The 14,267-nt window shown below is 47.1% G+C and overlaps 1 protein-coding gene across 1 annotated transcript in view; it reads right to left on the reverse strand.

Moving 5' to 3' along the window:
- Window positions 1-1,195: 1,195 nt before the first annotated feature.
- The window catches only part of LOC311317034 (fibroblast growth factor receptor substrate 2-like), a 43,660-nt gene continuing 30,588 nt past the window's right edge, over window positions 1,196-14,267 (reverse strand). Inside the window, exons 2-7 of the mRNA XM_084448027.1 lie at window positions 10,346-10,443; window positions 10,008-10,099; window positions 9,156-9,342; window positions 5,038-5,187; window positions 4,751-4,893; window positions 1,196-3,206 (exon numbers count right to left, since the gene is read on the reverse strand). Of these exons, the coding sequence (XP_084304153.1) occupies window positions 1,806-3,206; window positions 4,751-4,893; window positions 5,038-5,187; window positions 9,156-9,342; window positions 10,008-10,073 (1,947 nt within the window). The 5' untranslated portion in view covers window positions 10,074-10,099; window positions 10,346-10,443 and the 3' untranslated portion in view covers window positions 1,196-1,805. The remainder of the gene's footprint in view (window positions 3,207-4,750; window positions 4,894-5,037; window positions 5,188-9,155; window positions 9,343-10,007; window positions 10,100-10,345; window positions 10,444-14,267) is intronic.

Below are 14,267 nucleotides of genomic sequence, written 5' to 3' on the forward strand. Positions count from 1 at the left end.
ACGGTTCCTGAAGTCTTTAAGATTTAATGTTTGTTTCATAGTAAAATTTGAGAATAGAACAGCTTTTAAGACACCCTGAGTGTAAACTGACACAGTCCGCTCCTACCTGGACTGGTGGTAGGTCTCTCTGGATGTGGTAGGTCTCAGGGTTTGGTAGGTCTCTCTCAGAGGGATGGTGATAAGCCGTTCGAATGAGATAAGAGGCTTCCATTCTACATTGTGCGTTAAATATTCTAGACAACTTTCCCAACCAGCACCGTTCTGAACCAGAGATTCAGAGGACTTCAGTTGGACCACCTTCATTTAATACATTTTGCTGTGTACAGGATGAGGGTGTGTGTGTGTGTGTGAGTGATGTCATCGGTGGACGCTCTAGCCATTCATGTGTGCGTTTCGGCTTCAAAGGACACAACAGGTTGCATGTTTGTACTGTATTATTATTTTGCCATTTGTGTTGCACTGATGGCATAGGATGAAGGATGTGGAACATCACAAAATAGACTATGCTTTTTCTACATCCGAAAAAATACAGACATTCCGGTAAACTTATTATATCCATACCTGAAAAATGCAAATATCAGAATCAGTTTCAATAGTGTACAATATTTGTGGCATTTTGTTTTACTCAGTAAATGCAGTCACTTCTCACTGCATGGTGCTCTCCTGCACTGGGAGGCTCAGTCAATCAGAACAGCGAACAGGAAATGTTTTTGTTATCAGTGATCTTTTACTGACCTATCAGTAATCAGTCTTAATTGTCAGTAACCAATCACATGCTGGTAAATGACATTTGGCAGTTTAAACATGGCACGCCCCCCTTAACATGTTTTATTTGTTTGATAAACAATATCTAGTAAACTACTTATTTGTACAATTCCTATATTTATTTACGCATTCGTTTAAAGTAGGTAGAAAAAATATAATGCAAGTTAAAACTTCTAATACATTTTACAATATGATACAGCAATATAGGTAACAGATGAAGTCTTTGGAACAAGGGCTCCTATGAAGACCATGTTTATGATTGCTTAGAGTGGTAAACAGTTGTAGTTGTTGTTGTTGTTGTTTAGTGAGCGAGGACTCCTCTGTTAGCAGACCTGAGTCAAATACCACTTGCAAATATTGTCAAATACTCAAGGTGCACTTGATTTTGTTCATGAAGTGCAACAGCACCAATGGAACTGTCCCAAAAGTGCAAAATTGGAGGAAAATAAACACACCTCAAATACAATAAAACAGTATTTGATCTGTATTTGACCCTGGTCTGCCCTGGTCTACCCTGGTCTGCCCTGGTCTACCCTGGTCTGCCCTGGTCTACCCTGGTCTGCATGGAATGCTGCTCTCCTTCTGCATGTTGTGGCTAAAGTGACTCTGTGGTGTACCAAGTACCATGTTTAAATAAGAACACAAACATGTTTAAAACCAGATGCAGTCTTATGGCCTGTTGTCTGTCTCAGCCAATCAGACACAGGCCCTGAATTAAAGGTGTAGTTCGCTATCTTAGAGACAGTATTTCATGGTAAACTACAGCAGGGTCATACTGGAACTCCAAGTTAAGAGCTAGTTTCATCTAGTTTCATCCACATTTGGGAATTTGCGATAGAAAATGAATGGCAACAATGGCAGCCCTTCAACAGCATAGTGTGTGTGTGTGTGTGTGTGTGTGTGTGTGTGTGTGTGCGCATGTAAGTGTGTGTGTGTGAGTGTGGAGAGGGGGGACAGAGACGGGGAAGACATGGGTGAGACAGAGAAGGGGGGGGATTAAGACAGTGCTATGTGGTCTCAGTCATGTGACAGGTCAGAGGTCACATGGGGAGGTCAGTGCTGTTGTGTCTTGTCTTCCTGGAGGTGCCGTCGTCGCGCGGCAGCGCCCTCTGCAGGCTAGACATGGCGGCCGTGCGCTCGATGTCAATGACGGCATACAGCTCGGTGCGGCGCGTGGGCGTCGGAGGCAGGGCCAGCAGGGGCGTGGCTAGCAGGGGCGTGGTGGGGGTCTTGGGGGTGTGCGTCCCGCTGGAGTCCGAGCCTCTCTCCATCTCCAACTCGATGTAGTTCAGCTGCCTCAGGGGGTCCGGCCCCCCCAGCACCCCGGCACCGCCCCGGAAGTCAAAGTTAAAGACTGTGGGCGCCGCGCCCCCCCCTCCATCCCTCCGCGCCAGGCGGGCGGAGTCTAGCTTGGCGCTAAGCGGCATGGTCACATTTTCCGTGTTCACATAGTTATGCATGGGGTCTAGCAGGGGGTGCTGGAGCTGGCGGTGGTGGTGAGGGCGGTGGTGAAGGTGGTGGCGGTAGCCGTTGAGGGAGCGGGTCTTTGGTCGTCTGTAAGCCTCCTCCTCCTCCTCCTCTTCGTCGTCGTCCTCCTCCTCGCCTGCGGAGCAGCGTTTGGGCGTTTCCCAGACGGGGGGGAGGGACGGGAGGTTCTCGTAGTTCAGCAGAGCCGCCCGCCGCTGGGCGGAGTTATTGGCATTGTGGGAGGGCTCGGGGGTGGGGCGGGCAGGGCGGTTGCGTCTGGGGGCGGGGTTGGAGGAGGGAACAGTAGTGGAGACGTGATTCATTCCATTGTGGAGCTTTGCGCTCGACTGGGCGGGGGGCAGCAGAGGGGGAGGGGCATCTTTCGTGCGTTCGTCACTGTCGTAACCTGTGTCACATTCGGTTGCTAAGGTTACATATCCGTTGGAGCTGCTAGGTTGTAAACTCCCACTCCTGACCCCGGACCCAGGGTCCACCTCCCTGTCCCTCTGTCCGGCCCCAGCCTCCGTTCCCCCAGCCTCAGCTCCAACTCCGGCCCCAGCCTCCGTTCCCCCAGCCTCAGCTCCAACTCCAGCCCCAGCCTCCGTTCCCCCAGCCTCAGCTCCAACTCCGGCCCCAGCCTCCGTTCCCCCAGCCTCAGCTCCAACTCCAGCCCCAGCCTCCGTTCCCCCAGCCTCAGCTCCAACTCCGGCCCCAGCCTCCGCTCCCCCAGGCCCGGGCCCTGGCTCCCTATCCCCCGCCCCTCTCTGTCTCTGTTTCTGGACGGGGGTGGGACCCAGGACAAACTTCACACTCTCCGCCTCCAGCACTACCTGGGGCTCCACCTCCGCCAGGGGATTGGCCGGGGCAGCAAAGGAGCTCTCCGGATTGGACAAACGCAGTTCCAAAGGGGTGTGGCTTCTGGGTCGTGGGCGTCTGTCTTCCTGAACACCTGAGGTGTTGACGTACGTGTGAACCTGAAAGAGAGAGGGCGAGAGACAGTTAAAGCTATAGAATCTATAATAGTATAGAATCACATCTAGAATCTATAATAGTATAGATCACATCTAGAATCTATAATAGTATAGATCACATCTAGAATCTACAATAGTATAGATCACATCTAGAATCTATAATAGTATAGATCACATCTAGAATCTATAATAGTATAAATCACATATATAATCTATAATAGTATAGATCATATATAGAATCTATAATAGTATAGATCACATCTAGAATATAATAGTATAGATCACATAAAGAATCTATCATAGTATAAATCACATATAGAATCAATAATAGTATAGATCACATATAGAATCTATCATAGTATAAATCACATATAGAATCTAAAATAGTGTAGATCACATATAGAATCTATAATAGTATAAATCACATATAGAATCTAGAATAGTATAGATCTCATATAGAATCTATCATAGTATAAATCACATATAGAATCTATAATAGTACAGATCTCATATAGTCTATCATAGTATAAATCACATATAGAATCTATAATAGTATAGATCACATATAGAATCTAGAATAGTATAAATCACATATAGAATCTAGAATAGTATAGATCACATATAGAATCTAGAATAGTATAAATCACATCTAGAATCTATAATAGTATAGATCACATTTAGAATCTATAATAGTATAGATCACATCTAGAATATAATAGTATAGATCACATATATAATCTATAATAGTATAGATCACATCTAGAATCTATAATAGTATAGATCACATATATAATCTATAATAGTATAGATTACATATAGAATCTATAATAGTATAGATCACATCTAGAATCTATAATAGTATAGATCAAATTTTGATGGAGACATATGAGCCTATAGTAGGCCATTAGGACTTCGGATAACTCCAGACAGAGGTACCGCGTGGTACCAACATGCTGATACTATTGGCTCAAGAGCCGCGTTAGAGGTGGGAACCAAACCTCAAACATCTCAGACATCTCAGATAAACACAACATTCATTTAGGACCCATACATTTTTTTAAATGATAAATTCATAATCAATATATTTTTTGGGGAAAAGCAATACTTTCTTCAAACCTTTGAAAAATGTGTATGTATGTATGTATGTATGTATGTATGTATGTATGTATGTATGTATGTATGTATGTATGTATGTGTGTATGTATGTATGTATGTATTTGTAAGTATGTATGTATGTATTTATGTATGTATGTGTGTATGTATGTATGTGTGCAAGTATGTATGTATGTATGTGTGTATGTATGTATGTGTGCAAGTATGTATGTATGTATGTATTTATGTATGTATGTATGTGTGTATGTATGTATGTATGTATGTATGTATGTATGTATTTGTAAGTATGTATGTATGTATGTATGTATGTGTGTATGTATGTATGTATGTATGTATGTATGTATGTATGTATGTATGTATGTATGTATGTGTGAGTGTATGTGTGCAAGTGTATTTGTGGGTGTTGGGTGGGTGTGTGTGTGTGTGCTCACCACCTGGTCAGTGCCCAGCAGGGTGTGTGTGGCCTCCTGGCCCACAGAGGGGTCACACGGGTGGCGGCTGGCCGGCCGTGACGACGCCTCGCCAAGCGACAGGAAGCCAGCGATCCCATTTCCTGCAGGGACAGAGTAGCCTGGAGCTGCAGAGAGGACACACACCTGTGAGACGGAGAGCTGTGTGTGTGTGTGTGTGTGTGTGTGTGTGTGTGTGTGTGTGTGTGTGTGTGTGTGTGTGTGTGTGAGTGTGTGTGTGTGTGTGTGTGAGTGTGAGTGTCTGTGCTCACTCGTGGGCGTGTGGAGGCCGTCAGGGTCCGGGGGGGCGTGGCCAGGTTCTGGCACCGCCTCCTCCACGACGCTGATGCTGCTGCTGTGCATGACGTCCTGCAGCAGGTTGAACATCTCCTCCGCACGCGCACACCTGAACGCAAAGATCCCTGCACAACACACACACACACACCTGAGCACAAAGATCCCTGCAGAACACACACACACCTGAACGCAAAGATCCCTGCACAACACACACACACACCTGAACATCTCCTCCGCACGCGCACACCTGAACGCAAAGATCCCTGCACAACACACACACACACACACACCTGAGCACAAAGATCCCTGCACAACACACACACACACACACCTGAACACAAAGATCCCTGCACAACACACACACACACACACCTGAACGCAAAGATCCCTGCACAACACACACACACACACCTGAACATCTCCGCACGCGCACACCTGAACGCAAAGATCCCTGCACAACACACACACACACACACACCTGAACACAAAGATCCCTGCACAACACACACACACACACACACACACACACCTGAACACAAAGATCCCTGCACAACACACACACACCTGAACGCAAAGATCCCTGCACAACACACACACACCTGAACATCTCCTCCGCACGCGCACACCTGAACACAAAGATCCCTGCACAACACACACACACACACACACCTGAGCACAAAGATCCCTGCACAACACACACACACACCTGAACACAAAGATCCTTGCACAACACACACACACACACACCTGAACACAAGGATCCCTGCACAACACACACACACACACCTGAACACAAAGATCCCTGCAGGGCAGTCAAAGTTCACAGCCTCACATTACGGGTCTGACAAGCACAGTCACTCCCTACTAACAACCTCACAGTCCCTCACTACTAACAACCTCACAGTCACTAACAACCTCACAGTCCCTCACTACTAACAACCTCACAGTCACTACTAACAACCTCACAGTCCCTCACTACTAACAACCTCACAGTCACTACTAACAACCTCACAGTCCCTCACTACTAACAACCTCACAGTCACTACTAACAACCTCACAGTCCCTCACTACTAACAACCTCACAGTCACTACTAACAACCTCACAGTCACTACTAACAACCTCACAGTCCCTCACTACTAACAACCTCACAGTCACTACTAACAACCTCACAGTCCCTCACTACTAACAACCTCACAGTCACTACTAACAACCTCACAGTCCCTCACTACTAACAACCTCACAGTCACTACTAACAACCTCACAGTCACTACTAACAACCTCACAGTCACTACTAACAACCTCACAGTCCCTCACTACTAACAACCTCACAGTCACTACTAACAACCTCACAGTCCCTCACTACTAACAACCTCACAGTCACTACTAACAACCTCACAGTCCCTCACTACTAACAACCTCACAGTCACTACTAACAACCTCACAGTCACTACTAACAACCTCACAGTCACTACTAACAACCTCACAGTCCCTCACTACTAACAACCTCACAGTCACTACTAACAACCTCGCAGTCCCTCACTACTAACAACCTCACAGTCACTACTAACAACCTCACAGTCCCTCACTACTAACAACCTCACAGTCACTACTAACAACCTCGCAGTCCCTCACTACTAACAACCTCACAGTCCCTCACTACTAACAACCTCACAGTCACTACTAACAACCTCAGAGTCCCTCACTACTAACAACCTCAGTCACTACTAACAACCTCACAGTCCCTCACTACTAACAACCTCACAGTCTCTCACTACTAACAACCTCAGTCTCTCACTACTAACAACCTCGCAGTCACTACTAACAACCTCAGTCACTACTAACAACCTCAGTCACTACTAACAACCTCACAGTCCCTCACTACTAACAACCTCACAGTCCCTCACTACTAATAACCTCACAGTCACTACTAACAACCTCAGAGTCCCTCACTACTAACAACCTCAGTCACTACTAACAACCTCACAGTCCCTCACTACTAACAACCTCACAGTCTCTCACTACTAACAACCTCAGTCTCTCACTACTAACAACCTCACAGTCACTACTAACAACCTCAGTCACTACTAACAACCTGTCACTACTAACAACCTCACAGTCCCTCACTACTAACAACCTCACAGTCCCTCACTACTAACAACCTCACAGTCTCTCACTACTAACAACCTCACAGTCCCTCACTACTAACAACCTCACAGTCCCTCACTACTAACAACCTCACAGTCCCTCACTACTAACAACCTCACAGTCCCTCACTACTAACCAGTCATCTAACTAAGTCATCAGGAGGGCATTCTTTGGCCCGACGCTTTGAGTCTCGTGCTTTGCTCCATTCGAGCAACACACAATCGGGAGACGGGCCCTAGCCCTTTCAAGGTCATCTGTGGCAAGCAGATGTTCATCTCACTAGTGATACGTTGAGTGGTTACTGTGAGTAATTGAGCATGGCTGTGGCCAGGACCCACTGGCAGCATGGAGCGAGATCCCCAGTCATCGCCGCCAGTACGTGATGATAAAGAAGTTTCAAAGAAGAGACATTAGATGCAAAGTGGGAGGGACCTTATCAGATCTTGCTCATCACCCATGTGGCAGTAAAGGTAGCAGGGAAAACCAACTGGAGCCAAGCTAGTTAATGTAAGGTGGTCGCGACACCCGACACAGATTAAGCTGAGTAAGCCTCAAAGTAAACGTACACCAATAGATTGGATAGCTGGTAGAGCCAGAACACTCCAGACTAACAACATCGTGGTAGAATAGCGTCCAGGCTTAGCACTCCAAAACTAGGGACAGCCGTGGCAGCTGTTGTTCAAGCAGAGTCCTTGAGCTAAAGATGTGGGGCACAGCCAGTGTCTGCATACTAAGCTTTGCGATGCCCGGAAATGTGGTAGATGGAACTTGCGTACCCTAGAGGGTGTCTACTGGGTTTGTGGGGAGACGGCCTATACGGTCCTACCAAGGAACTGGACGGGTTCCTGTTTTTGGGGGTTTATCTTGCCTGGGGTGATTATCCATCAGGATTGGGACTCAGCAGTAGCGGTGCATGTTAAAGGGATAGTGGGAGAAAGACCGATTCAACATTCTGAAATCCGCCGTACTAGGAGAGAGACTAGGGCGGGGGTTGTGGACGGCCTACTCACTCAACATGGGGTCTGGGAAGATATTTTGCTTTTCTTTGCGCCGAGCGTGGGGGTCAAATTATTAGCGGACATTGAGAAACTTGCAGTGGCATTCGGGACATTGTACAACAGAACAACTGATGCTTTGGGTTTGATTAATGAGGAGATGTCTAGCATGCGAAGGCAGTGGTAGAGAACCGTATGGGATTGGATCTGATCTTCGCACATGCGGGTGGCCTATGTAAGAAATGAAATCGAACATGCTGTTTCACCATTGCGGATAATCAACTCCCGTTGCAGAATCAGATTGAACAGATCAGAGCCATGACTAACTAGCTACACATCGGCGAGGTGTCTCATTTCACAGATCTGTTTGGTTGGTTTCAGGGCAATCCGCTCATATCTTTCTTACTGCAGCTAGCGGCACCGTTTGTTGTGGCTGTGTGATAGTGACACTTGTTTACACATTGTAGTATATTTCTATACTGTATTATATCAATACATTTGTATTACTCTCATGTAGTAATCAATTTACTAAGAATAATGAATAAACTTCACTTTAGGTAGAACTGTGTTATTATAACAGGTTAGTGACAACAGATGTCCTGTCCTGAGTAAACATTCCTTTGCACCTGAGTCAATAAAGATAACACCTCTGAAGAGGAAGTCAGTTAGCCTACAGTTGTAACGTGATCTTAGGAGGACACAGGAAGAACCCAAAATTGCCCCATGCCCCATGTCCCAACTAGTCCCAACATGACCCCCCAACCATCAACCTATTTTCCTATCTGTTAACTTAATTAATTTGTTTTCTCATGTAATTATTGAATTGTATTCTCGGCGCTTTGGCAATATTGTTCACCTGACATTCATGCCAATAAAGCATTTGAATTAAAAGAGAGAGAGAGAGAGAGAGAGGGAGCGAGAGAGAGAGAGAGAGAGAGAGATCAGAACGTACCTTGTCCGGTCTGGCATCGTCGGCCACTCTCGAAGGAGAACAGGTTGGAGTCGTAACCATAGCGACGCAGGCAGAGGTAGGGCCATCTGACGCCATCATGTTTGTGCGTGTGTAAGATAAGCTCCGCCTCCGTCAGCTCCATCACACCTGAGCCCAGCTCATTACCATCATCATCCACGTTGATCACCTGAAGGGCAAGTATCAGGGAATCAAATCACCAAAACACCACATACAGCCATGGACACGCCCACCCATGGACACGCGCACCCATGGACAATACCCACCCATGGACAATACCCACCCATGGACAATACCCACCCATGGACACGCCCCCCCATGGACAATACCCACCCATGGACAATACCCACCCATGGACACGCCCACCCATGGGCACGCCCACCCATGGACACACCCACTCACACAGGGTTTTGCAATAACAAGGACGCGGCCTTTTTCAGGGAATCAAATCAAACACACACACACACACACGCACAACAACGCATGCACATACACACACACACACACCACAGACAAAAGCAGTGTTGTGCGCCCAGGGCAGTCAAAGTGGTTAATGATTTGACGTGACGGGAATATGAGGCGGGTCGGTCATCTGAGAGTCCATGACAGCGGGGTCACATGACTGAGCTGAGCTGAACCAGCAGAGCCCTCTGTCCTTTACACACACATGACTGCTACACTTCAGAGAGGGGTGACAGGAGAGAGAGAGAGAGAGAGACAGGAAGGCAGGGGAGAGATAGACAGACAGAGAGGGAGGGAGAGGAGAGATAGAAAGAGAGAGGAAGGGGAGAGACAGTGAGAAAGAGAGAGGGAGAGAGTGGGACGTGAACCAACCTTGAACTTGCTGTGATGGTCGTCTGGGAGGGAGTGTGTGTCAGGACAGCTACAGCAGCTTCCCATGGCGACTTCACAACACCATCTGAGCCCTGCACACACATGGGCAGGGTGCACCTGATTTAGCTCCCAGCTAGCACTTCGGGGGCTGCTGCCCCGGTGTCACTCTACTACATGATCTAAATCAAGCACACCTCCAGTTTTAATTCACAGTATTTGCAAATTGGATTTGACCCAGCCTGACTAGTTTACTAGGCGCAACATTAACAGTTAAGACACAAGAGCATGTTTAGGCTTCAGTTCCCCTAGCATCCAGCAGGGGGGGATCTGAGACTCACTTAGATCCAGATCCAGCCATGGGGGTTCCTGATTGGCTCTCCGGCTCTCAGTCAGATCTCACCTGGTAAACATGGCCTCTCCTCTCCTCCCACGCCACCTGCGTGATGGAGGGATGGGGAGGGAGAGAGAGAGAGAGAGAGAGAGAGAGAGAGAGAAAGAGAGAGTGCAAGAGAGAGGGAGAGGGAGAGAGAGAGAGAGAGAGAGCGAGAGAGAGGGAGAGAGAGACTCTTTAGTAAATTTAAATCACATTATTTTGTGATTCCCTCCCAGCATTACACATTCCATGTTACACAGCAAACACGTCACGTTACATATTAACAACACGTTACATGCTGACTACAGGTCACATGTTGACTACATGCTACAGACTAAGGGCTTGACTCCACTGGGTCCGTCAGCATCAACCATCAACCATCAGACGCTAAGGAAATGAATCCATTGTGATTAATGACAGCTGCTCCACTGCCACTGCGTTGGTCTGACGCTGGAGAATCGACCAGGCTCACTTCTTGATTTCTGACAGTAGAATGTCGACACTGACAGCCGCAGTGGAGCCAAGGGGCTGCTCCGCGCTCCAGGGCGCCTGGCTCCGCCCACATGGCTGACAGTGACAGGATGATGGGCCGAGGCCCGCAGATAAACGACAAGAGAAGACAGGATGACACGGAGGTGGGTGGAAGGAGGAATGCTGTGTGTAGGAGGAGGAAAGAGTAAATGTAAGAGCGAGAGAGAGGGAGGGGAGGAGGGAGGGAGTGATTGAGTGAGTAACAGACAGACAGCTAGGTGATAAGATAGTTATGAGTATTAATCAGAGCTGAAGCACCAGGTAGGACGGTGTGTGCGCGTGTGTGTGTGTGTGTGTCACACACGTCACCACACTAATGAAAGCTAGTGGCACGAGGATATATCTACTCACTCAATCTGTCACAGACTACCAGAGAGAGAGAGCGAGAGAGAAAGAGAGACTAAGAGAGATGGAGAGAGAGATAGAGAGAGAGTCACCATCTGCTGAGGGCAGTGTTGGTGGAGATCCCGGCTCCTCATTCTGAGAGCTTCCCACCAGGACAGAACTAGCAGAGAGGGATGTTAACCCACATCTGAGGGCTTCTCTAGATGTTAACCCACACCTGAGGGCTTCTCTAGATGTTAACCCACACCTGAGGGCTTCTCTAGATGTTAACCCACATCTGAGGGCTTCTCTAGATGTTAACCCACATCTGAGGGCTTCTCTAGATGTTAACCCACACCTGAGGGCTTCTCTAGATGTTAACCCACATCTGAGGGCCTCTCTAGATGTTAACCCACATCTGAGGGCTTCTCTAGATGTTAACCCACACCTGAGGGCTTCTCTAGATGTTAACCCACATCTGAGGGCTTCTCTAGATGTTAACCCACATCTGAGGGCTTCTCTAGATGTTAACCCACATCTGAGGGCTTCTCTAGATGTTAACCCACACCTGAGGGCTTCTCTAGATGTTAACCCACACCTGAGGGCTTCTCTAGATGTTAACCCACATCTGAGGGCTTCTCTAGATGTTAACCCACATCTGAGGGCTTCTCTAGATGTTAACCCACATCTGAGGGCTTCTCTAGATGTTAACCCACATCTGAGGGCTTCTCTAGATGTTAACCCACACCTGAGGGCTTCTCTAGATGTTAACCCACATCTGAGGGCTTCTCTAGATGTTAACCCACATCTGAGGGCTTCTCTAGATGTTAACCCACATCTGAGGGCTTCTCTAGATGTTAACCCACACCTGAGGGCTTCTCTAGATGTTAACCCACACCTGAGGGCTTCTCTAGATGTTAACCCACATCTGAGGGCTTCTCTAGATGTTAACCCACATCTGAGGGCTTCTCTAGATGTTAACCCACACCTGAGGGCTTCTCTAGATGTTAACCCACACCTGAGGGCTTCTCTAGATGTTGCATTGTAACTTGAAACTTGAACTGTTACATATCATAACACGCACGCACACACACACACACACACACACACACACACATGCAGACACTATCACCAATACCACACCTCTCCCTAGCCACATCACACACAAACCAGCACTGATGGTCACCTGACACAGAGCGCCATGCGGAGAGGGAATTTCCAGAATGCTCCAGGATCAGGGGGGTTCAGCCCTACATGGCACACACGGTGGGTGGGGTGTGTGTGGGTGTGTGTGTGTGTGTGTGTGTGCGCGTGTGTGTGTGTGTGTACGTGTGTGTATGTGTTTGTATGTGTGTATGCGTGCATGTATGTGTGCATACATGTCTCTCTCAGAAAGCGGGTTGACTGGGTTGTTGTTGGTGGTGGTGTGTGTACGATGTGTGTATGTCTGTGTGTGTGTTTGGGGGACTGCAAGTGTTAACAGTGATTGGTTGTTCTTGGTGGTGGTGTGTGTGTATGTGTTTGTGTGTGTGTGTGTAAGTGTGTGTGTGTGTATGTGTGTGTGTGTATGTGTGTGTGTGTGTGTATGTGTGTGTGTGTGTGTGTGTCAGTGTGAGGATTAACAGTGTTCAGTAGCGTGTCAAACAGGCCTAGCTTTGCCCACAATCTCCAAGCTACTCTGCATACTTTCATAATTAATGTAGATACTGGCCAAACTCCATCTACTGTAGGTTATCTACACTGTACCTCCAGCTCTCCTCCCTCTCTGTCTGCCTGCCTGCCTGTCTGTCTGTCTGTCTGCCTGCCTGTCTGTCTGTCTGTCGCATACGCAGTGAGCTCTTATCCTGGCACAGCTGAACATCTCTGGCTTGTCTTCAACCTCTCTCTCCTTCCTGAGTTCAGAGCGAAATGAAGTGAACTGAAACAGAGAGAGAGGGAGACACAGGGTCCGTTAAATAGCTGAGCGCTCAGTCAGCGATCAGTGATCAGAATTCACTTAACGAGTTGCTCAATTACACTCTAACTGAGCTGCTCAGGGCACAAGTGAGCAGTTTTGAACTATGATCTGTTTGAGCCAAAAACCACGTCATAATCATCATCACTGAACAAAAAAATAAAATAAAGATGGATGCCAAAAGGATGCTGGTACGCCTGTCAGATGGCAAAATAAATGCATTACAATAACATTACATTTAAATTCCATTTTGATAATTTGCCGACGTTAGCCAACGTTGTAACGGCAAGGATTCTCGCCATTTGGACCTACGTTAGCTATAGTGGCAGAAAGACAACAGGTGGTGATTAAAGTTCTCGTCTCCTAGCAACTCAGCGCTGTTAGAGCAGACCGTTAAGTGGAGAAAAAAAAACGCTCAGCGCTCAGAGTGAGCATTCGCTCACTGAACACTCAGCTACTTAACGCACCCACAATATCGACCAATAATCGGCTCGGCCGATAATTAAGGCCAATATTCACGTTTTGGCGTCATATCGGCTATCGGCTTCATAAAGCCGATATTGCATCACTAGGAAAGAGCCATATAATGTTGGTGAGTGCTAGGAAGCGTGCCGTGCACATCGCCGAGGAACGCAGAGGGTCTACTAGGCTACCAGCTTACTCGGAGACTGGCATCATTTCCAACGGTAAGTTAAGTAACACAATCACCGAAAAATAATAGTTTTGTCATGTTAAATTGATTTTCATCATAGCTTCATTTCAATAACGTGAAAGCAATGCAACTAACGTTAGCTAGCCGTTACTTTAAAGGAGTAGTAAAGGGAAAATGCATGTTTAGCCCTGTTTTAAGGTTACTTATGATCATATACAATGATTCAGATCAAAACGTTGACAAAACTAGCATTTTCGAGAAAGTTGATAATAGGCTCTGTGCACCAGCTCCACTACTTCCTGAAAGTCACTGGCATCTTTATTTCCTGTCCTATATGATTGGATTAAGTGATTAATCAGGTGTGCGCCAGACCCAGCGCACACCTGATTAATCACTTAATCCAATCATATTGGACAGGAAATAAAG

This window comes from Borostomias antarcticus (assembly GCF_949987555.1).
Source record: "Borostomias antarcticus genome assembly, chromosome: 13".
NCBI lineage: Eukaryota > Metazoa > Chordata > Actinopteri > Stomiiformes > Stomiidae > Borostomias > Borostomias antarcticus.